This window comes from Rhinatrema bivittatum, chromosome 19 (genome assembly GCF_901001135.1).
Source record: "Rhinatrema bivittatum chromosome 19, aRhiBiv1.1, whole genome shotgun sequence".
Taxonomy (NCBI): domain Eukaryota; kingdom Metazoa; phylum Chordata; class Amphibia; order Gymnophiona; family Rhinatrematidae; genus Rhinatrema; species Rhinatrema bivittatum.
Genome location: NC_042633.1, coordinates 27,847,043 through 27,871,003, shown reverse-complemented (window position 1 = coordinate 27,871,003; position 23,961 = coordinate 27,847,043). Strand labels below are relative to the sequence as shown.

General features: G+C 49.1%; 2 protein-coding genes across 2 annotated transcripts in view; one reads left to right on the top strand and one right to left on the bottom strand.

Annotated features, from left to right (window-relative positions):
* The window catches only part of LOC115080658 (kinetochore-associated protein DSN1 homolog), a 33,598-nt gene extending 21,528 nt beyond the window's left edge, over positions 1-12,070 (top strand). Inside the window, exons 7-9 of the mRNA XM_029584989.1 lie at positions 256-403; positions 6,421-6,508; positions 11,869-12,070. Of these exons, the coding sequence (XP_029440849.1) occupies positions 256-403; positions 6,421-6,508; positions 11,869-11,945 (313 nt within the window). The 3' untranslated portion in view covers positions 11,946-12,070. The remainder of the gene's footprint in view (positions 1-255; positions 404-6,420; positions 6,509-11,868) is intronic.
* Positions 1-22,009, bottom strand: part of LOC115080657 (uncharacterized protein C6orf136 homolog) — a 61,227-nt gene extending 39,218 nt beyond the window's left edge. The window contains 1 exon segment of the mRNA XM_029584988.1: positions 21,921-22,009. Coding sequence (XP_029440848.1) covers positions 21,921-21,930 — 10 coding nt within the window. The 5' untranslated portion in view covers positions 21,931-22,009.
* Between the last annotated feature and the right edge of the window lie 1,952 nt (positions 22,010-23,961).

Below are 23,961 nucleotides of genomic sequence, written 5' to 3'. Positions count from 1 at the left end.
GATTAAGAAGAATTTAAGTACACCTTGATCTGTTACCTATAAAAATTACACCCTATGAAGTCCAGAAGGAGGCTCTCTGGCACAATGCAAGTACTAAGAAGGGCATTAGCAGTCAAGTTGAGAGAGACTGAGGAGATTCCCAGCATACCCTGGCCTATAAATGAGGTTCATGCCTGTCTCTATATGTGACAAACAAGCTTATTTGGAAACACTGCTCCAGAGATACTCACTGTAGCTAATTTGTTTGTTTTTAAGGCAATTGGAGGAAGTCAGACTTAATGACATACAAATGGAATGCACAACAAGCCTTGGGACATCCCAGGATAAAGTTATCTATAGCAAGCCTGACTACAAAGGCATATTAACTGAACAGAGTCATGTGTTTGACTGCATGGAGCTTGTGGTAAGTTGCAAAGACTGTTGAAAATATCAACATTCAGGATAGGCCCGCCCGGTCTGCACCTGCCTCTATAGTAAGCCTCTAGTTCCAGGCCCACCCGGTCTGCACCTGCCTCTATAGTAAGCCTCTAGTTCCAGGCCCGCCCGGTCTGCACCTGCCTCTATAGTAAGGCTCTCCTTCCAGGCCCGCCCGGTCTGCACCTGCCTCTATAGTAAGCCTCTAGTTCCAGGCCCGCCCGGTCTGCACCTGCCTCTATAGTAAGCCTCTAGTTCCAGGCCCACCCAGTCTGCACCTGCCTCTAGTAAGCCTCTCGTTCCAGGCCCACCCAGTCTGCACCTGCCTCTAGTAAGCCTCTCGTTCCAGGCCCACCCAGTCTGCACCTGCCTCTAGTAAGCCTCTCGTTCCAGGCCCACCCGGTCTGCACCTGCCTCTATAGTAAGCCTCTAGTTCCAGGCCCACCCGGTCTGCACCTGCCTCTATAGTAAGCCTCTAGTTCCAGGCCCACCCGGTCTGCACGTGTCTCTATAGTAAGCCTCTAGTTCCAGGCCCACCCGGTCTGCACGTGTCTCTATAGTAAGCCTCTAGTTCCAGGCCCACCCAGTCTGCACGTGTCTCTATAGTAAGCCTCTAGTTCCAGGCCCACCCAGTCTGCACCTGTCTCTATAGTAAGCCTCTAGTTCTAGATTTTTGCCCTACCTCTGTAACACCTTCTGTACACTGTTGCAAGCTAGCAATTCTCACATGGAATGACAGTATATAAAACACAAAAAATCTGCTCTTTGGGGCAGTGGAAGAAGAGTACCTATGAAAACAGGAAGAGGGGAGAGGAGATAAAGGGATAAGGAAAAAGCTTGAAGTAGTTTGTTTCTGGTTTGGGGTTTGTCTTCATTCCTGAAACTGCCAGTTCATCTACATAATATGACAAAACCAGCACTAACTCAGTGTGATGCTGCCTCTGGCCAATCACCTCCAAACTCAAGCCTCTCCAGGGTCCAGTCTTGGAGAGGGACTTTCCTGGCCACTTGAAAACTCAAATAGAAATAGTTTACAGTTTTTCCCACAAGTATCCAGGCAGGGTTTGAACCATCCCCAGGTCTGGCTGGAAGGCAGATGCCCCTCCCTGCTGAGCCAGTCCACCCACCCACCCTCACAGGAGAGGCTTAGGCTTGAAAAGTGAAGCCTAAGCCTCTAGCTTTGTCTTTCAGTCCTCTGTGAAATCCAGCACAAAACAAACTAATCTCAATAAGTTCTCCCAAGTCAAGGTCTGGCCCACTGCACCTAACTACCACCTCCCCCCATACCTCTGAGATATTAAACTTTTCCCCAGCAATACAACCACCCACTTGGCAGTTTCCTTAGTAACATGTCCTCAAGGCAGGTAAATCCAAACTAACAGAAGCTTTGGTAGCCACAAGCTCACCTACCTTGGGCTCACTGTCGCTATCCTTCTTCACAGTGTAGAGGCAACATCCAGAGTCAGCATCTCCTAGAGCAAGCAGCAAAGTCCCACTCTTTCCTCCTCAGTCCCCCAGCAGGAGACTACTCTGCTAGGAACTCCTTTTTATATGATGTAGGCTCCTCCCCCTGTAGCCAGGGATTGGTTCCTAGGGCCCCACCCTCTGTTTTGCCCTCCCCCTATAGCCAGGGATTGGCTTAAAATAGTCTCCACCCTCTATTTCCCACACCTGGGTCTTTTCTTTCTCTATGACTACAGGGGGCAGGAACCAGTGTGCGTCCTTGACTTTGTGTCTCAGGGTTTTTCTTCCCCCTCCCCCTGGGATTTTTGGTTCTTAGGGCTTTGGCCTACCTCCCAGGGCTGGAATATAGACCCCGTCACACTCAGCCAACCTCTGCTGATCCTAACAGACTGCTAAACATAAGCCATTCAGAGGGAAGGTACCCCAGGGTGCCAAAAGCACATATGCAAGTAATTGCTCACTGAAATCACAATTTCTTCTTCATCTAGTCAGACCAGTCCAAAAGTATGAGTTATGTCCAGCAAGCAGAAGATGCTTACCTCAACCGACCAGTATTCTGTCTCCAACCTATGGTAGGCAAACATCCCATGCTGTGGAAGGAGACAGGTTAGAGTGACTGAAGAGGAAAACCTTTTCTGGACAGCAACTTAAGGCAAAAGCCTGAGGGAAAATCATGGCCAGCTGCCAAGGTGAAAACCTCGATCTCCCTCCCTTAGTTGAGCGTGACTTGGAGATGAGTCAGTCCACTGATGGGAACCAGCTCTGGAGGTGAAAGCTTAACTTCCTCCCTCGCTGGAGCAGGATCCAGGCCCCAAGGGAACAAGTCTGGTAAGGTCAGAGGCTTCAGGCCTTCCCTCGCCACTCATCCTTCTATTCTCCTTACTCACGGCTCGATACAGTAAAGTGGAGCCGCGGATACCCCGCTCCTAACCCGCTTTCTACTCACTTTCCGGCCGCGTTAGCCCTTCCTGCGATACACAATCCCCTTTAACCCATCCTCACCGCCTCTTTAAATCCCCGGGTAACCCCTTCCGCATGCGGCATGTATATGAGATGTAAACCATCGAATTAGCTATTCCCTCCCATACAGTAACGCACGCCCCGACTATCGCTATTTTACCCTGCTGTTTTGCCCTGCGCTTAACTTGCTCATTTACCGCCTACCCCTACCCCTGCGTTAGAGGCAGGGGTAGGGGTAGGCGGCAAACTTTCCCCCAAAAAGAAACCTAACAACATAAAATCCCCTCCTCCCGAAGCAACTCGACGTGTTATCAACTTACTTTGTGTTGCTTTCAGCCCCTTCAACCTTCTCTGCCGTGCTCCGGAGGGGGCAGCCAGCGGCGAAAGCGGCTTGCAGCGGCGTGCCCCGCGCAGGTCCCGGTTCTCCTGGCTCTTCGACGATGTACCCCCCCAAAAAAAGACTGCTGAGTTACGGCCTTGGAAGCGAAGCGAACTTTCATGGGCTTGAGCGTCCAAATTGACGGGAGCTCAAGCCAATGAAAGTACAGTGACGGCGAAAGCGGCTTGCAGCGGTCCCTCCCCCCCCCCGCAGGTCCCGGTTCTCGACGATGTTCCCGCAGGTACTCCAGCTCGACTTCTGGCTGACAGCTCCCCCCCCCTCATTGGCATGAGCGCCCAAATAGCCAATGAAAGCACAGGGACGGGCGGGCGTGACGTCACGCCCGCCCGTCCCTGTGCTTTCATTGGCTTGAGCGCCCGTCAATTTGGGCGCTCATGCCAATGAAAGCACAGAGATGGCCGTGAAGTCACGCCCGCCCATCCCTGTGCTTTCATTGGCATGAGCGCCCGTCAATTTGGGCGCTCAAGCCAATGAAAGCACAGGGACGGGCAGGCGTGACGTCGTGATGTCACGCCCGCCCGTCCCTGTGCTTTCATTGGCTTGAGCGCCCGTCAATTTGGGCGCTCAAGCCAATGAAAGCACAGGGACGGGCGGGCGTGACTTCACGGCCATCTCTGTGCTTTCATTGGCATGAGCCAATGAAAGCACAATGTCATTTGAAATGACAGGCACCAGCGCACCCAGGATACTGTATAGGCGCTGTATTAAGCGCCTATACAGTAAAATGGGTGCCTAACGCTTCTTGGACGCTGCTTACATTTGCATGAGATTAGAGTACAGGATCGAGCGGTAGGTGAGCCGGACTGTGCGTGCGGCAACCGCGGGTGCGCCCGGCACTAACGCAGCTCTTCCTACCTGCCCTTACTGGATCGACCCGTCAGAAAGGATCAGCTGTCTCATCTCTTTCGAAAAGTACAAAGACCAGGGGGCACATAATGAAGTTACTGGGTAATACATTTAAAATTAAGAGAATATTATTTTACTCAACACATAATTAAGCTCTGGAATTTGTTGCCAGAGAATGTGGTGAAAGCTGTTAGTGTAGCTGGGTTTAAAAAAAAAAGGCTTGGATACGTTCCTGGAGTGATAAGCAGCTTGGAATCTCTCTACCCCTTGGGATCCTGCCAGGTACTTGTGACTTGGCTTGGCAATTGTTGGAAACAGGATGCTGGAAAGAAATCAGTACAACTAGGGGTCACAAAATGAAACTCCAGTTAGGATGACTCTAATTCCCCTTTTCCTCTTTTTGCCCTGCCATTGAAGCAGAGAGCGATGATGGAGTTGTATCAACAATATGAAGGCTTATTGGTTAAGGGGAGTAACCGCTGCACCAGCAAGTTACCCCCATGCACTCTTTTCATTCATTCCCAGCCTCTAGCCGTTAGGGATTCACAGTGTTTATCCCATGCCTCTTTGAAACCTTTCACTGTTTTTGTCTTTACCGCCTCCTCTGGACGGGCTTTCCAGGCCTCCACCACCCTCCTATGAGATGATCAGCTTATTCCAGTCATCTATGCAAGGGTTCTATTTAGGTGTTGAATGGAAGTAGATGTCATGGACAGTTTCACTGTGCAAAGCAGAAAGGCATCAGCCTTCATCCCCCTGCAACTCCAGGGAGGAAGACTCAGAACCAATGTCAGGAAATATTTCTTCACTGAGAGGGTGGTGGGTGCCTGGAATGCCCTTCCGGAGGAAGTGGTGAAGACTAAAACTGTGAAGGATTTCAAAGGGGCCTGGGATAAATACTGTGGATCCCTAAAGGCGAGAGAAAGGGAATAAATAAAAAAGCTTGGGGGTCATTTGCACGGAGCAGCAGTTACTACCCTTAAGAGAAACATGGGGGTAACCCACACGGAGCAGCAGTTACTGCCCTTAAGAGAAACATGAGGGTAACCCACACGGAGCAGCAGTTACTACTCTTAAGAGAAACATGACGGTAACCCACACGGAGCAGCAGTTACTACTCTTAAGAGAAACAGGGGGGCAACCTGCACAGAGCGGCAGTTACTACCCTTAAGAGAAACAGGGGGGCAAACTGCACGGAGTGGCAGTTACTACCCTTAAGAGAAACATGGGGGTAACCTGCACGGAGCGGCAGTTACTACCCTTAAGAGAAACATGGCGGTAACCTGCACAGAGCGGCAGTTACTACTCTTAAGAGAAACAGGGGGGCAACCTGCACGGAGTGGCAGTTACTACCCTTAAAAGAAACAGGGGGGCAACCTGCACGGAGTGGCAGTTACTACCCTTACGGGAAACATGGGGGTAACCTGCACAGAGCGGCAGTTTCTACCATTAAGAGAAACATGAGGGTAACCCACACGGAGCAGCAGTTACTACTCTTAAGAGAAACAGGGGGGCAACCTGCACAGAGTGGCAGTTACTACCCTTAAAAGAAACAGGGGAGCAACCTGCACGGAGTGGCAGTTACTACCCTTAAAAGAAACAGGGGGGCAACCTGCACGGAGTGGCAGTTACTACCCTTACGGGAAACATGGGGGTAACCTGCACAGAGCGGCAGTTTCTACCATTAAGAGAAACATGGGGGTAACCTGCACAGAGCGGCAGTTACTACCCTTAAGAGAAACAGGGGGGTAACCTGCACAGAGCGGCAGTTACTACCCTTAAGAGAAACATGGGGTAACTTACACAGAGCAGCAGTTACTACCCTTAAGAGAAACATGGGGTAACCTGCACGGAGCGGCAGTTACTACTCTTAAGAGAAACATGGGGGTAACCTGCATGGAGCGGCAGTTACTACCCTTAAGAGAAACATGGGGTAACCTGCACGGAGCGGCAGTTACTACCCTTAAGAGAAACATGGGGGTAACCTGCACGGAGCGGCAGTTACTACCTTGGGAAGCTTGCTGGGCAGATTAGATGGACCATTTTGGATTTTTTTCTGCCGTCATTACTATGTTACTATTATGAAGTAAGGCAACAGAGCAAATCCGTGCAGAATTGTTGGAGAAATTATTTCCACAGCAAAAATCTGTAGAGCGACAATAGTGTCCCCTTACAGAAATATGAGGGAAGGCAGTGACAGCAATCCCTGGGCAAAATTTTGGGCAGGAGAAGCCGTGAAAGAGCAGTTTCCCAGGCAGAATTTGGGAGAGAGGCAATAAAGGTGAATGCATTGCAAAATAGTGTTTGACTTGTATTTAATTATTTTTATTTTGTAGATGGATGAACTGCAGGAGTCAGTCAACTTATTGCACTCGTTTATGGATGAGGTTTCTCAGTGCCTGAGGAATATAACACTGAAGCTCGGTAAGAGACCTTAGTTTAAGCTGTGTAGCACTAGCTGATGGTTTGTGTAATATGGTATAATCTATCAAACCTAACTACTGCCAGGAATGGTCCTCTTTTTCCCGATTTTGCTGACTTTGGTGACTTTCTGACGTCTGCAAAGATTCCCCAACTCCTCTAGACTTGGCTTCTGGTGCTAATGAGATGCGAGGGACCCCAGATGGACTAGAAGTGCTTGTCTCCTCCCGTGGTATTGCTGGATCTCAGGGGTGCATAGGATGAGACCAATGAACAGCAGTGAACTTGATGCAAGTGCTTCCTTATTTTATTTACAATATTTCTATGCCGCCCAGTCACAAAAGCTGCGAGCAGCTTATATCAGGTCACATCTATAATATAATCAAAACATACGGAACAAAAAATGACAAATCACAGCTCATAAACAGTTCCCTCATTCCGCTAAAGGTTTTAGAGCCACACACAAGCCCATCATTTAAAAAAAAAAAAATCTATATTTGCTTTCTGTTACCTGTCAGGTAGAATACAAGAATCTTCAGAGCTTTAAACAATTTAAGGTGAACTTTCAAACGTGCATGTAAAAAAAATATAAAATAGCACTTATTCTCAGGAATGCAAAAATTAAAATAGAAGAAAAAATAGCAAATACAATAACACAGAAGGACGACTTTTTATTTATTTTTTTTTACATACGTTAGTGATAGAAGGAAGTGCAAAAGTGGTATTCTGAGACTCAAAGGAGAAAGGGAGGAATATGTAGAAGACGATGAGGAAAAAGCAAAATTGCATAACAAATATTTCTGTTCAGTGTTCACTGTGGAAGGGCCTGGAGCAGGACCAGATAAAGCAAACACAAATCAGATTGGAAGTGAGGTAAACCTCAATCGATTTTCAGATCAGTGTGTTCGTGAGGAGTTAACTAAACTTAAAGTAGATAAGGTGACGGGGCCGGATGGGAAACACCCGAGGGTACTAAGGGAACTTAGAGATGTCCTGGCAGCTCCGTGCTGACCTGTTCAATGCCTCCTTACAGTCTGGAGGACTGGAAAAGGGCGGATGTGCTTCCTGTTCATAAACGTGGAAGTAAGGAGGAGGCTGGGAACTACAGGCCGGTCAGTCTGACCTCTGGGGTGAGCAAACTAATGGAATCGCTGCTAAATCAGAGGGGAGCGCGATGTTTGGAATCCAATGGATTGCAAGATCCGAGGCAGCAGGGAGTTAGCAGAGGTGAAATCTGATCAATTTCTTTGATTGGGTGACCAGAGAGTTGGTTCAAGATGCAGTGTACTTGGGTTTCAGCAAGGTCTTTGACACTTTTCACACACAAGACTTATAAATAACTTGTGCGCCCTTGGTATGGATCCTAGAGTCATTGACTGGGTTAGAAACTGGCAGCGTGGGAGGTGGCAAAGGGCAGTGGTAAATGGCGTTTTCTCTGAGGAGGGGGTTGTTACTAGTGGTGCCTCGGGGATCGGTCCTTGGACCGGTTCTTTGCAACATTTTTGTGAGCGGCGTAATGGAAGGATTGTTGGGAGAGGTTTGTCTTTTTGCTGATGATACCAAAATCTGTAACAGGGCGGGCAGCCAGGAAGGCGTGGAAAACATGAGGAGGGATCTAGCGAAGCTCGAGGAATGGTCTATGGTCTGGCAGCTCAGATTTAATGCTAAACAATGCAGAGCAATGCATTTAGGATGCAAAACCCCAAGGGAAAGTCGCAGTATTGGAGGTGAAATTCTTCTAAGCACAAAGGAAGAGCGGGATCTGGGGGTGATCATATCTGATGTGGATAAAGCAACAGTAAAAGCCAGAAAGATGCCTGGCTGCATAGGGAGAGGACTGGTCAGCAGAAAAAGGGAGGTGACACTGCCCCTGTACAGGTCCCTGGTGAGACCTCACTGTGTACAATGCTGGAGACTGCACCTTCAGAAGGATAGGAACAGGATGGGGTCGGTGCAGAGGGGGCTACTAAAATGGTCAGTGGTCTTCTTTCTAAAGCACATGGGGATAGACTTAAAGATCTGAACCTGTACACCCTGGAGGAGAGGGGAGATAGGGGAGATATGATAGAGAGATTCAGATATCTCAAAGGTTTCATGCACTGGAGGGGAGGCTTTTTCACTGGAAAGGATGTTCTATAGTGAGGGGTCATGGGATGAGGGTGAAAGGGGGCAGACTCAGGAGTCATCTTAGGAAATATTTCTTTACAGAGGGGGTGGTGGATGCGTGGAACGGCCTCCCCGTGGAGATAAAAACAGTATCTGAATTCCAGAAAGCATGGGATAAATACAGGGGATCTCCGAGGAAGTGATAAAAAGGGGGTGAATAGTATAGAGTGGGGGCAGAGATGTGTTTGTGGGTTGTCTGTGATAGGTGTGTGGGGGAGAGTACAGGAATGAGGATACTTTTCTCTTTGCACTTTCCACTTTGTCACCCTCTCCGCACTGGTCTCATCTCTCCTCCCTCCACTCCCTCGATCAGGCGAGCAGCTGTTTGCTGGTGGCTCACGTTTCACAGTATTTGTTGGCCTGCTCCTTCTCTGCCTGCTGTCCCCACCCATACCATCACTGACTGGGAGCATTGGAAAGCCCTGGTAGGATCTGAATGGTTTGCTTGCCTGCATCTCATCTGCTGCTGGAGCCTGCTGTTTCTACCAGCCCCATATGTTATGTTATAATCAATAAGCAATCGTAGCTTGAGATCTGTTTAGTGTTTGGGATCCTGCCAGGTACTTGTGACTTGGATTGGCCACTGTTGGAAACAGGATGCTGGGCTTGATGGACCCTTGGTCTGACCCGGTATGGCATATATTATGTTATGTTACTGACTCTATGCCTGTTGAAAACCACTGAAGCCTGCAAATGCCTCCTGTCCTGCAGTCTCTGTGGTCTCTCCCGCTCAGCGTTTCTTTATCCTTCTGCTGCCCACCCTACCATGCTATTTGAAGGTCCGTGCATGCACTGCAGCATGCACATGCGCAGTTGTGCTGCAATACACACACACACACACCCCAATAAACCCTATAATTAGGGGAGTAACACCACTATTATGTTAATCAATATAAAAAAAATGTTTGTTATAATGAACTTTGTTATACAAAATCAAAGTAGTATCAAAAAATGTCAGTCATGCTAAAACAATTGTCAGAGTGGAAGGAGTGAAGTACAGAGCAGCAGATCAAGATAAGGGGCATGGAACGGCTGCCCTATGAGGAAAGGCTAAAGAAGTTAGGGCTGTTAAGCTTGGAGAAGAGATGGCTGAGGGGGGATATGCTAGAGGTCCTCAAAATCATGAAAGGTCTTGAACAAGTTAATGTAAATCAGTTATGTATTCTCTCAGATAATAAAGGGACTACAGGGCACTCCATGAAGTTAGCAAATAGCTCATTTAAAACAAATCAAAGAAAATTCTTTTTCACTCAGCGCATAGTTAAGCTCTGGAATTCATTGCCAGAGGATGTGGTTACGGCAGTTAGTGTAACTGGGTTTAAAAAAAGGTTTGGATAAGTTCCTAGAGTAAAAATCCATAAACTGCTCTTAATCAATAAGCAATAGTAGCTTGAGATCTGGTTAGTGTTTGGGATCCTGCCAGGTACTTGTGACTTGGATTGGCCACTGTTGGAGACAGGATACTGGGCTTGATGGACACTTGGTCTGATCCAGTATGGCAATTATTATGTTCTTAAGTTATGTTCTAAGAGAGGAGATCCACTAGATGTGAGCCCTCTCTGACAAAAGAGCCAAAATAAGGCTGAAAAATGTGTTGAAGCTGTGGATAACCCACCAAAGTCATTTGTATTTAGTGCTAGAGAAGCCATTGAGACAGCGGAGTTTAAAAAAAAAAAAACAGCAGCAATTTTGTATATTGTGTGTTTTATTTATTTTATATTCCACCTTTCAGTACTTCAAAGCAGATTACAATTGTAAGTGAGGCAATGGAGGGGTATATATGTCTTTTTTTTATTTTTATGTATATACATATATAATGGTGATTAAATACCTTACCCCACACAAATAATCAACACACATACAGTGGTAAAGAGTTTAAATTCATCTAACAAAGCATACAATAAATCACACATTAAAATGAATTTATATGTAATAATTTAATGTAGAAAAATCATTTTTTATGGGAAATCTGATTTTTGCATGTTGAAATGAATTTATCGTTGTGTATGTAATGAAATGTATAACTTTGAATATGAATGTAATGTTTTCTTTACCACCGTATGTTTATGTGGTTATGGTTATGGCAGTGTGGGGAAGGGGCCAGAGCCTCCTGTCCTGGTAACTTGTCAGTCAGTTCCACCAGTTACTGGAATACTAACTCCATTGCCAGGGCTGGAAGCTGGGGGGAAAGTGGGTGGTACCCCTCCAAAGATGTGACCCAATCCATTTTCTGGACAGCTCTCTCCGTGTAGAAATCACTTCAAATGCACCCCATTAAAGGGACTGATGATGAATGTGTGTTTAGTAACATACAGCGTATTGTCGGCAGAAAAAGACCAGTCCGCCCAGCAAGCTTCCCATGGCAGCAGGTTACCCCCCAAGGACAGGAACTGCCACTGTGTGCACGTTACCCCCATGTCTTATCTTACCTACAAATAAGACCATGCAACTGTCAAACCCATAACAAAATTACTGAAACTTCCGGATAATTCAGACAATGCTGCTTTCATCTTCTTTGCTTTTGGACTTATCCCCAATGTACTAAAAATGTGGCAAAGAAGGATCCAGGGAACCCTACAGATTGCTGTGCTATCATTTTTATTTTAAGAGTCAAATACTGGCATGCAATGATTTCCTCATTAAAAAGGTGTATTCCTTTTTGTCCTTGAAAACCAGTTCAGACAAGTGGGTTATGCTCACCAACCAGCAGATTGAGACGGAGATGAACAGATTCGCTAATGTAACCCAGGCCTGGATTTAAGCAAAGGCAACTGCCTAGGGCACCACATTTTGAAGGAGCCATGTGCTGGTTTCTCTTCAAAAAGGCACCACTGTAGCACTCGAGTCCATCAGCCTGTCCTCCCGTCCTGCCTCTGGGCACCAAATTTTTAAATCCCCCCCTTATAAGCATCCAGGCTGACCTCAGCGTGCCGGTATTCTGTCTCGGCCAGATGGTAGGCAAACCATCTGCGGGTGGGTTGGCATAACCCACTCATCTGGACTGGTCTGCCTGGAGTCAAGGAAAGGAAATTATTAGGTAAGAGTAAATTCCTCTATTACCAATGCAAACTTTAACAAAAAAAAGAGGATTTAATTTTCCAATTCTGGGCTTTCCTAAAGGTCTCAATTGCCCTCTGCACAGATTTTGTGAAGACTTAATTTGATCTGGTGCTTGTTTTCTCTCTCTCTCTCTGCAGAACGGAGGTCTTTCAAGCAAATGGAAAATTCACCTGTACGCAAGTTGCTGAAGATTCCCAAAAGTTCACAGCAGTAACATGGCAAAAAAAGAAAAACGTTCTTTGGATTGCTACTTTAAGTGTTCCTTCAACTTTGTAATGTTTGTGATTGTTTTCTTTTCTGCTTTGGTTTTGCTGATAAAACTCTTTTATGAGACAATGAGTTACAGGAGTGGTCTCTCAATCTGCAGATGTCAGAATTACAGTGAAAATATGAAGAAATAACTCAGCCAAAAGCTTTTTACTGAACCACCCAAATGGTTTGTGAGCAGCTTTGGAGACTCGTATTCTCTTCATGGGGTCAGTGCACGATGAAAATAAGCAGTTAGCAATGGTGTTGCATTCTTTTAAGTGGAGGAAAACTGTGACAAGAGGTGACACATGCATATTCTCAGCCATCACTAGCCAATTGTTGAAAAAGGAACATGTGGTATTTTAGCCACAACTTGAGAACCAGCTGTGGGTGATGTATGATACAGCCAAGCACTAAATAATTCCCTTAAAAAAAAGCTTCACCATAATATAGTAGTCTATACAGCAGTAAAGAGGTAGTGTTATTCTTCCGGATATTAATTGGACCATCCCATCTGCAGACTGCGTTGGAAGCAAAATGTGCCTCGATTCCTTTGGCCAATGGTAATAGAACCCATGATGGAGGGGATGAGAGACTTAGGAACAGATAAAGCATTTTTAATGTGCAGAAGAATGACCACCTAAATTCCAGTGATCACCGGATATAAAAACCAAAGCAGTGAGGGGGGGGGGGTGGGGTCATACAAAAGTCAAAATTGTGGACTTCAGGTGTACCAGCTTTCAAATGGGGAAAATGTAAGGAGGAGTCATCAGCATGGGAAGTTTTTTTTTTTTTAATTTATACATTTCAATGAATATACAAGCATTACTTGTGAAAAAAGGAAGGAAAAAAAGCATACAATATGCCTGATAAGGTAAAAAAAAAGAAAAATACACATATCCTTAGACCACCATCAAGAAGGGGGTGGAACTATAAAAGTTAAATAGGGAGTAAAAACAAAAACCATAGAGGAAAAGGCAAAAGCATGCTTTAAGGTCGCTTAAACATAAGAGCATAAGAAATGATTCTGAACGTCCCATGTTAAACTGCCAAATTATTGCAAACTTTTTTGCTTAAGAAATTCAGATCAGGAGAAAAGAATTGATATCAGACAACATAGGAAAATGTGGGAGGGAGGTTCTGGAAGCCAAATTTAGGCTCTTAGGTAGGAAGCTGAAATCCAGAACTTCCAGGGTAGCATTCTCTGAAATGTTCCCTGTTCCACACGCAGGTCCCCAGAGGCAAGCAGAGCTCCGGAGTCTCAATGCGTGGATAAGACGATGCTGCAAGGAAGATGGATTCACGTTTGTTAGGAACTGGGGAACCTTTTGGGGAAGGGGGAGTCTCTTCCGAAGGGATGGGCTCCACCTTAACCAGGGTGGAACCAGACTGCTGGCACTAACCTTTAAAAAGGAGATAGAGCAGCTTTTAAACTAGAACAAAGGGGAAAGCCGACAGTCGCTCAGCAGCGCATGGTTCGGAGAGAGGTATATTCAAAGGATACTAATGATGCATTAGAATTCGGGCATCCCGACAGTGAGGTTCCAATAATAAGAAAAGTAGTCCAAGTGCCTGTAACTAAAAACTCAGCTGAGCTAAAAAAGTCTAACTTGTCCCTATCAATTAAAAAGCAGAATGAAAATACAAACAAAAAACAAACTTTGAAATGTTTGTATGCTAATGCCAGATGTCTAAGAAGTAAGATGGGGATATTGTTCTGTACTTTGTATTGGCTGTTGGTGGTTGCTGATTGATGGAGGCATTGTGGACTTGCTGTTTTCCTGATAAAAAAAAAAAGTTTATTGTAATAAAAAAAATCACATCGAAGTGTGTTTAAATAAAACAGACAGTAAATGTGTACCGTGGGACTTGTGGTTTATAAACGGCTGCCTTTGAGGCCTGAGCCACGGTTGGATTCTGGGAGGCTGTAGTGCTCCTGGTAATGATATCTTTTCGCATGTGGTCGGGGGAGGCGTTTCTACTTGAAATGTCAAATATAAGTTACGAAAAGTACTTGGTGTGAAAGCCTCGCTGACCCAAGGGTTGGGAGCCGGGTTAGTATCATTGAGGTTGTGGGTTCGAAGCCCCACCAGCTCGGTAACGTTGAGGTTGTGGGTTCGAAGCCCCACCAGCTCCGTAACGTTGAGGTTGTGGGTTCGAAGCCCCACCAGCTCCGAAACACCGTGGGTTGTAGCATCCTCTCCGCGACAGAGGATGTTACTGAGCCTCTGTCGCGGAGAGGATGCTACACCAGCTCAGTAACCTTGAGGACCAGCTCCGTAACACCGTGGGTCGTAGCATCCTCTCCAGTCAGGAAGAGGTAGTTTTGGTGAAATTTTGGCCATTTTTCCTAGTAAAAAGTAGTAAAACCCCCAGTCTGCTGGTGGCTCTTTCTTGTTATTAATTAAGGCTCTTTCTCATTAGAGGTATTCACCGGAATATGCTTGGAACACAGGTCTAACTGACCCCCCCCTCCGCCCCATCCACCCGCACCACTTACCTACACTGGCCCCCACCTAGCTTCTGGCTAAGCTAGACTCGAACCCGCGCCCTCCTATATTCGAGTAAATCCCTGTAACGGAGCCGTGAGACAAAGCTGCTGAGCCACCAGTCAGCTGGGTACAGACTCTCCCGGGTTTTTACCCCTTATTCTTCTCCTAGCACAGGACTCCAGCCTAAGGACCAGCCCTTCACAGCCGGCTCTGCACTCTCAGAGGCTCCGGAGTTTTACCCCTCTTTCCACCACTCTCTTGTATTACACCCTCCGGTGATTAACAGCTCCTCGCCCGCAATCACAAGAATGAAATGTTCTCTCTTAAAATAAAAGAATCTTTCTAACGCACACAGTGCGCGGTGAAACCTCCTCCCCTATGCAAACAAACATTAAACGTGCAGAGATTATGGGTTTCTAGCAGGGACTGTTAGACCCGGGCTGCGGGGGAGCTTCTGAGCCATCTCTCACCGGCACAGACCGTCCAGCACTGCCCTGGGAAAGGAAGCCCCCAGGACAGATTTAGCCTTCCCCGTGTGCGATATTTACCGCTCATTCTCTCCCACACATCGCATCCCTCGGTCATTCATTCATTTGTTTATTTAACCGATATCTGGTTCCATGCGAACACCTCTGTCACAATCAGACCGTGAACACGGAGCAGTGAGAGCAGGCTGGCGGGAAGAGCCGCTTAAAACCCGGGGACCTTTGCACGGTTTGCAAGCTTAAAGCCTGGGGAGGGGGAGGCCGTAAAGCGCCGCTCATGCCTGGGCCAGAATCCGCGCTTCCCCCCCAGCTTTAGCCCCCATTGCTCCTTCAGTGCTAAGCAGCTTTTCCCGCAGGGCGGCCGCTGCCCGCTCTCGGAGCGCACGGCCGAGCTCTCGGTCACCGACCGGAAGCTACAGCTCCGCCATGGTTGTGAGGGCGAGACAGGCAGGGTCGGAGCCTAATCACAAGAGAGAGCTCTGCTGCAGCCCCGCCCCTTCCTGCTGCTGCGAATGGACGGCAGGGGGAGGAGGCGGGGCACAGCACAGCCCGGTCCCGGCCGTTCCTTCGCAGCGAGCAGGAGATTCAGAGACCCCGAGAGACGGATCCAGGCCCAGGGGAGAAGGTAGGGAGAGGCGCGGGCAGAGGGGACGTGGAGGGAGGGACCGGGGCCCAGGATCTCACCCTCTGCCCGGCCGCGAGCTGCAAAGAGCCCTACAGAGAGAGAGATCGCGGCCCAGGGGAGAAGGTGCGGGGAGGAAGGCACCGGGGGACGTGTGCGATGCTGCTGTGTGGGGATCGCTCCCTTATGCAGAGCCCTTCAGCAGCTCATAAAGACTGTGAGGAGCTCTGCTTTCCTATGGGAATCTAACTTTTTGCTGTTTAATGCGGCCATCGAGGAGGCTCCTGCACAGGTCAAGCAGTTCATGTCTCAAGTTCCTAAGGCTGCGAGACGCTCGGTTCCGGCCGAATGGAAGAAGATCGCCGGTCCAGTAATGTCGCGGGCCTGCAGCCGTCCGGATGAGATGCACAGGATAGAAAATTTCACGCAATAAGGAAAAAACAGACCAGATGCTTTTACAAACCTGTGGAAGTGGAAATCCTAATATTGTCAAGGGCGGGAGGGGTAATGAAATAATGATTGAGGATATTCTATACTTTGTATTTCCTGTTGATTCTATCTGATTGCATTATGATGCTGTTTCCTAAAGAAAAAAGTTTATTGTAAAAACAAAACAAAAAACAAATCCCATTGTGTTTAAATAAAACAGAGACTGAACCGTGGGACTTGTGACTTATAAGTGTTTTCCTCTGAGCCACTGGGGGATGTTGGAAAGCTGTGGTGCTCCTGATAAAGTTATCTTTCCGGAGGTGGTTGGGGGGGGAGGCGTTGCTGTTCCTTGAAAAGGTCAAATATAAGTTCCGAAAAATAGTTGGTGTGAAAGCCTCGCTGGCCCAAGGGTTGGGAGCCGGGTCAGTATCGTGGAGGTTGTGGGTTCGAAGCCCCCCCCCCCCCCCCAGCTCCGTAATAAGGACTAGAAAAGTGTAGTTTTGGTGAAATTTTGGCCATTTTTCCTAGTAAAAAGTAGTAAAACCCCCAGTCTGCTGGTGGCTCTTTCTTGTTATTAATTAAGGCTCTTTCTCATTAGAGGTATTCACCGGAATATGCTTGGAACACAGGTCTAACTGACCCCCTCCTCCCCATCCACCCGCACCGCTTCCCTACACTGGCCCCCGCCTAGCTTCTGGCTAAGCTAGACTCGAATCCCTGTAACGGAGCCGTCAGACAGAGCTGCTGAGCCACCAGTCAGCTGGGTATAAACACTCCCGGGTTTTTACCCCTTATTCTTCTCCTAGCACAGGACTCCAGCCTAAGGACCAGCCCTTCACAGCCGGCTCTGCTCTCTCCAGGCAGCTGGGGACAGAGGCTCCGGGGTTTTACCCCCTCTTTCCACGACTCTCTTGTATTACACCCTCCAGTGATTAACAGCTCCTCGCCCCCAATCACAAGAATGAAATGTTCTCTCTTAAAATAAAAGAATCTTTCTAACGCACACAGTGCGCGTTGAAATCTCCTCACCGATGGAAACAAACATTAAAAGTGGACAGATTATGGGTTTCTAGCAGGCGCTGTTAGACACGGGCTCCGGGGGAGCTTCTGAGCCATCTCTTGCCAGCAGAAACCGTCCAGCACTGCCCTGGGAAAGGAAGCCCCCAGGACAGATTTTGGCTTCCGCGTGTGCGATGTTTACCGCTCCCCCCCCCCTCCCCTCTCTTTCTCACGCACATCGCATCCCTCGCTCATTTATTTAACCGATTTCTGGTTCCATGCAAACACCTCTGGCACAATCAGACCGTGAACACAGAGCAGTGAGAGCAGCCTGGCGGGAAGAGCCGCTTAAAACCCAGGGACGTATGCACGGTTTGCAGGACTTGCAAGCTTAAAGCCTGGGGAGGGGGAGGCCGTAAAGCGCCGCTCATGCCTGGGCCAGAACCCGCGCTTCCCCCCCCAGCTTTAGCCCCCATTGCTCCTTCGGTGCTAAGCGGCTTTTCCTGGCAGGGCGGCCGCTGCCCGCTCTCGATCACCGACCGGAAGCTACAGCTCCACCATGGTTGTGAGGGCGAGACAGGCAGGGTCGGAGCCTAATCACAGGAGAGCTCTGCTGCTGCAGCCCCGCCCCTTCCTTTTGCTGCGATTGGATGGCGGAGGCGGGGCACAGCACAGCCCGGTCCCAGCCGTTCCTTCGCAGCGAACCCGAGAGACGGATCCAGGCTCAGGGGAGAAGGTGGGGAGAAGCGCGGACAGAGGGGACGTGGAGGGAGGAACAGGATCTCACCCTCAGTCCTGTCAGGAGCTGAAAAGAGCCCTACAGAGAGAGAGATCCCGGCCCAGGGGAGAAGGTGGGGAAAGGCGCGGGCAGAAGTTGGAGAGGAAGCGGGGAGGAAGGCACCGGGGGACGTGTGTGATGCTGTTGTGAGCGGATCGCTCCCTTATGCAGAGCCATTCAGCAGCTCATAAAGACTGTGAGGAGCTCTGCTTTCCTATGGGAATCTAACTTTTTGCTGTTTAATGCGGCAATCGAGGAGGCTCCTGCACAGGTCAAGCAGTTCATGTCTCAGGTTCTGAAGGCTGCGAGATGCTCGGTTCCGGCCGAATGGAAGAAGATCGCCGCTCCGGCAATGTCACGGGCCTGCAGCCGTCCGGATGAGATGCACAGGGGATGGAGCAGGTCAGGGCAATACGGAGAAACGGGCTGGATCCTTTACAGATATAGGGAAGTCCTAGGAGAAGTGGAAATCCGAGCATTCTCCGGGGCGGGGGAATAACAGAAGGGCTGGGGATATTGTTCTGTACTTTGTATTGGCTGTTGGTGGTTGCTGATTGATGGAGGCATTGTGGACTTGCTGTTTTCCTGATAAAAAAAAAAAGTTTATTGTAATAAAAAAAATCACATCGAAGTGGGTTTAAATAAAACAGACAGTAAATGTGAACCGTGGGACTTGTGGTTTATAAACGGTTGCCTTTGAGCCCTGAGCCACAGTTGGATTTTGGGAGGCTGTAGTGCTCCTGGTAATGATATCTTTTCGCATGTGGTCGGGGGAGGCGTTTCTACTCCTTGAAAAGGTGAAATATAAGTTCCGAACATTACTGGGTGTGAAAGCCTCGCTGGCCCAAGGATTGGGAACCGGGTTAGTAACATTGAGGCTGTGGGTTCGAAGTCCGACCCGCTTGGATTGTACCGTTCTCTCTGGGACGGGAAAGGGGTAGTTTTGGTGAAATTTGGGCCCAAATTTCACCAAAATTACCTGTCGCGGAGAGGATGCTGCAACCCACGGTGTTACGGAGCTGGTGGGGCTTCGAACCCACAACCTCAAGAATACAAGCCCGGCTCCCAACCCTTGGGTCAGCGAGGTTTTCACACCAGGTACTTTTCGGAACTTATATTTGACATTTCAAGCAGTAGAAACACCGCCTTCCCCAACCACCTCCGAAAAGATATCTTTACCAAGAGCACCCCCATCCTCCCAGGATCCACCCGTGGCTCGGAGCTCAGAGAGCGCCACTTATAAACCACAGGTCTCACAGTTCACGTACAGTCTCTGTTTTATTTAAACACACTTCGATGTGATTTTTATAACGATAATTTTTTTTTTATTTTTTTTATCAGGAAAACAGCAAGTGCACAACGCCTGTATCCATCGTAATTCAATCAGCACCAATCAACAGCCAATACAAAGTACAGAACAATATCCCCAGCCCTTCTGTTATTCCCCCGCCCCGGAGAATGCTCGGATTTCCACGTCTCCTAGGGCTTCCCTATATCTGTAAAGGATCCAGCCCGTTTCTCCGTATTGCCCTGACCTGCTCCATCCTCTGTGCATCTCATCCGGACGGCTGCAGGCCCGTGACATTGCTGGAGCGGCGATCTTCTTCCATTCGGCCGGAACCGGACATCTCGCAGCCTTCAGAACCTGAGACATGAACTGCTTGACCTGTGCAGGAGCCTCCTCGATCGCCGCATTAAACAGCAAAAAGTTAGATTCCCATAGGAAAGCAGAGCTCCTCACAATCTTTATGAACTGCTGAATGGCTCTGCATAAGGGAGCGATCCCCACACAACAGCATCGCACACGTCCCCCCGCGCCTCTCCCTACCTTCTCCCCTGGGCCGCGATCGCTCTCTCTGTAGGGCTCTTTGCAGCTCGCGGCCGGACAGAGGGTGAGATCCTGGGACCCGGTCCCTCCCTCTCCGCACCTTCTCCCCTGGGCCTGGATTCCTCTCTGGGGTTCTCTGGATCTCCTGCTCGCCGCGAAAGAACGGCCGGGACCGGGCTGTGCTGTGCCCCGCCTCTTCCCCCTTCCGTCCAATCGCATCAGCAGGAAGGGGCGAGGCTGCAGCAACAGAGCTCTCTCTTTTGATTAGGCTGCGACCCTGCCTGTCTCCCTCTCACAACCATGGCGGAGCTGTAGCTTCCGGTCGGTGACCGAGAGCTCGGCCGTGCAGTCCGAAAGCGAGCAGCGGCCACGCTGCCGGGAAAAGCCGCTTAGCACCGAAGGAGCAATGGGGGCTAAGGCTGCGCTTTACGGCCTCACCCTCCCCAGGCTTTAAGCTTGCAAGTCCTGCAAACGTCTCCGGGGTTTAAGCGGCTCTTCCCGCCAGCCTACTCTCACTGCTCCGTGTTCACGGTCTGATTGTGACTGAGGGGTTTGCATGGAACCAGAAATCGGTTAAATAAATAAATTAATTAATGAATGACCGAGGGATGCGATGTGTGTGAGAGAGGGTGAGCGGTAAATATCGCACACGGGGAAGCCAAAATCTGTCCTGGGGGCTTCCTTTCCCGGGGCACTGCTGGAGGTCTGTGATGGCTCAGAAGCTCCCCCGGAGCCCGTGTCTCACAGTCCCTGCTAGAAACCCATAATCTATCCACGTTTAATGTTTGTTTCCATAGGCGAGGAGGTTTCACCGCGCACTGTGTGTGTTAGAAAGATTCTTTTATTTTAAGAGAGAACATTTCATTCTTGTGATTGCGGGCGAGGAGCTGTTAATCACTGGAGGGTGTAATACAAGAGAGTCGTGGAAAGAGGGGTAAAACCCCGGAGCCTCTGTCCCCGGCTGCCTGGAGAGTGCAGAGCCGGCTGTGAAGGGCTGGTCCTGTGCTAGGAGAAGAATAAGGGGTAAAAACCCGGGAGTGTTTATACCCAGCTGACTGGTGGCTCAGCAGCTCTGTCTGACGGCTCCGTTATAGGGATTCGCTCGAATAAAGGAGGGCGCGGGTTCGAGTCTAGCTTAGCCAGAAGCTAGGTGGGGGCCAGTGTAGGGAAGTGGTGCGGGTGGATGGGGAGGAGGGGGTCAGTTAGACCTGTGTTCCGAGCATATTCCGGTGAATACCTCTAATGCAAAAGAGCCTTAATTAATAACAAGAAAGAGCCACCAGCAGACTGGGGGTTTTACTACTTTCTACTAGGAAAAATGGCCCAAATTTCATCAAAACTACCCCTTTCTAGTCCTTGTGATCAGCAACATCCTCTGTCGCGGAGAGGATGCTACAACCCACGGTGTTACGGAGCTGGTGGGGCTTCGAACCCACAACCGCAACGATACTAACCCGGCTGCCAACCCTTGGGCCAGCGAGGCTTTCACACCAATGACTTTTGGGAACTTATATTTGACCTTTTCAAGGAACAGCAACGCCTCCCCCGACCACATGCGAAAAGATAACTTTATCAGGAGCACCACAGCTTTCCAACATCCCCCAGTGGCTCAGAGCTCAGCGGGAGACACTTATAAGTCACAAGTCCCACGGTTCAGCCTCTGTTTTATTTAAACACAATGGGATTTGTTTTTTTTTTTTGTTTTTACAATAAACTTTTTTCTTTAGAAAACAGCATCATAATGCAATCAGCTAGAATCAACAGGAAATACAAAGTATAGAATATCCTCAACCATTATTTCATTACCCCTCCCGCCCTTGACAATATTAGGATTTCCACTTCCACAGGTTTGTAAAAGCATCTGGTCTGTTTTTTCCTTATTGCGTGAAATTTTCTATCCTGTGCATCTCATCCGGACGGCTGCAGGCCCGCGACATTGCTGGAGCGGCGATCTTCTTCCATTCGGCCGGATCCGAGCGTCTCGCAGCCTTAAGAACCTGAGACATGAACTGCTTGACCTGTGCAGGAGCCTCCTCGATTGCCGCATTAAACAGCAAAAAGTTAGATTCCCATAGGAAAGCAGAGCTCCTCACAGTCTTTATGAGCTGCTGAAGGGCTCTGCATAAGGGAGCGATCCCCACACAACAGCATCACACACGTCCCCCGGTGCCTTCCTCCCCCCACCTTCTCCCCTGGGCCGCGATCTCTCTCTCTGTAGGGCTCTTTGCAGCTTCTGACCGGACAGAGGGTGAGATCCTGGGACCTGGTCCCTCCCTCCACGTCCCCTCTGCCCGCGCCTCTCCCTACCTTCTCCCATGGGCCTGGATCCGTCTCTTTGAATCTCCTGCTCGCTGCGAAGGAACGGCCGGGACCGGGCTGTGCTGTGCCCCGCCTCCTCCCCCTGCCGTCCATTCGCAGCAGCAGGAAGGGGCGGGGCTGCAGCAGAGCTCTCTCTTGTGATTAGGCTCCGACCCTGCCTGTCTCGCCCTCACAAACATGGTGGAGCTGTAGCTTCCGGTCGGTGACCGAGAGCTTGGCCGTGCGCTCCGAGAGCGGGCAGCGGCCGCCCTGCGGGAAAAGCTGCTTAGTACTGAAGGAGCAATGGGGGCTAAGGCTGGGGGGAAGCGCGGGTTCTGGCCCAGGCATGAGCTGCGCTTTACGGCCTCCCCCTCCCCAGGCTTTAAGCTTGCAAACCGTGCAAAGGTCCCCGGGTTTTAAGCGGCTCTTCCCGCCAGCCTGCTCTCACTGCTCCGTGTTCACGGTCTGATTGTGACAGAGGGGTTCGCATGGAACCAGATATCGGTTAAATAAACGAATGAATGACCGAGGGATGCGATGTGTGTGAGAGAATGAGCGGTAAATATCGCACACGGGGAAGGTTAAATCTGTCCTGGGGGCTTCCTTTCCCAGGGCAGTGCTGGACGGTGTGTGATGGCTCAGAAGCTCCCCCGCAGCCCGGGTCTAACAGTCCCTGCTAGAAACCCATACTCTCTGCACGTTTAATGTTTGTTTGCATAGGGGAGGAGGTTTCACCGCGCACTGTGTGCGTTAGAAAGATTCTTTTATTTTAAGAGAGAACATTTCATTCTTGTGATTGCGGGCGAGGAGCTGTTAATCACCGGAGGGTGTAATACAAGAGAGTGGTGGAAAGAGGGGGAAAACTCCGGAGCCTCTGAGAGTGCAGAGCCGGCTGTGAAGGGCTGGTCCTTAGGCTGGAGTCCTGTGCTAGGAGAAGAATAAGGGGTAAAAACCCGGGAGTGTTTGTACCCAGCTGACTGGTGGCTCAGCAGCTTTGTCTCACGGCTCCGTTACAGGGATTTACTCGAATATAGGAGGGCGCGGGTTCGAGTCTAGCTTAGCCAGAAGCTAGGTGGGGGCCAGTGTAGGTAAGTGGTGCGGGTGGATGGGGCGGAGGGGGGGGGTCAGTTAGACCTGTGTTCCAAGCATATTCCGGTGAATACCTCTAATGAGAAAGAGCCTTAATTAATAACAAGAAAGAGCCACCAGCAGACTGGGGGTTTTACTACTTTTTACTAGGAAAAATGGCCAAAATTTCACCAAAACTACCTCTTCCTGACTGGAGAGGATGCTACGACCCACGGTGTTACGGAGCTGGTCCTCAAGGTTACTGAGCTGGTGTAGCATCCTCTCCACGACAGAGGCTCAGTAACATCCTCTGTCGCGGAGAGGATGCTACAATCCACGGTGTTTCGGAGCTGGTGGGGCTTCGAACCCACAACCTCAATGTTACTGAGCTGGTGGGGCTTCGAACCCACAACCTCAATGTTACCGAGCTGGTGGGGCTTCGAACCCACAACCTCAATGATACTAACCCGGCTCCCAACCCTTGGGTCAGCGAGGCTTTCACACCAACTACTTTTCGGAACTTATATTTGACATTTCAAGTAGAAACGCCTCCCCCGACCACATGCGAAAAGATAACTTTATCAGGAGCACCACAGCTTTCCAACATCCCCCAGTGGCTCAGAGCGAGACACTTATAAGTCACAAGTCCCACGGTTCAGTCTCTGTTTATTTAAATACAATTGGATTTGTTTTTTTTGTTTTGTTTTTACAATAAACCTTTTTCTTTAGAAAACAGCATCATAATGCAATCAGCTAGAATCAACAGGAAATACAAAGTATAGAATATCCTCAACCATTATTTCATTACCCCTCCCGCCCTTGACAATATTAGGATTTCCACTTCCACAGATTTGTAAAAGCATCTGGTCTGTTTTTCCTTATTGCGTGAAATTTTCTATCCTGTGCATCTCATCCGGACGGCTGCAGGCCCGCGACATTACTGGACCGGCGATCTTCTTCCATTCGGCCGGAACCGAGCGTC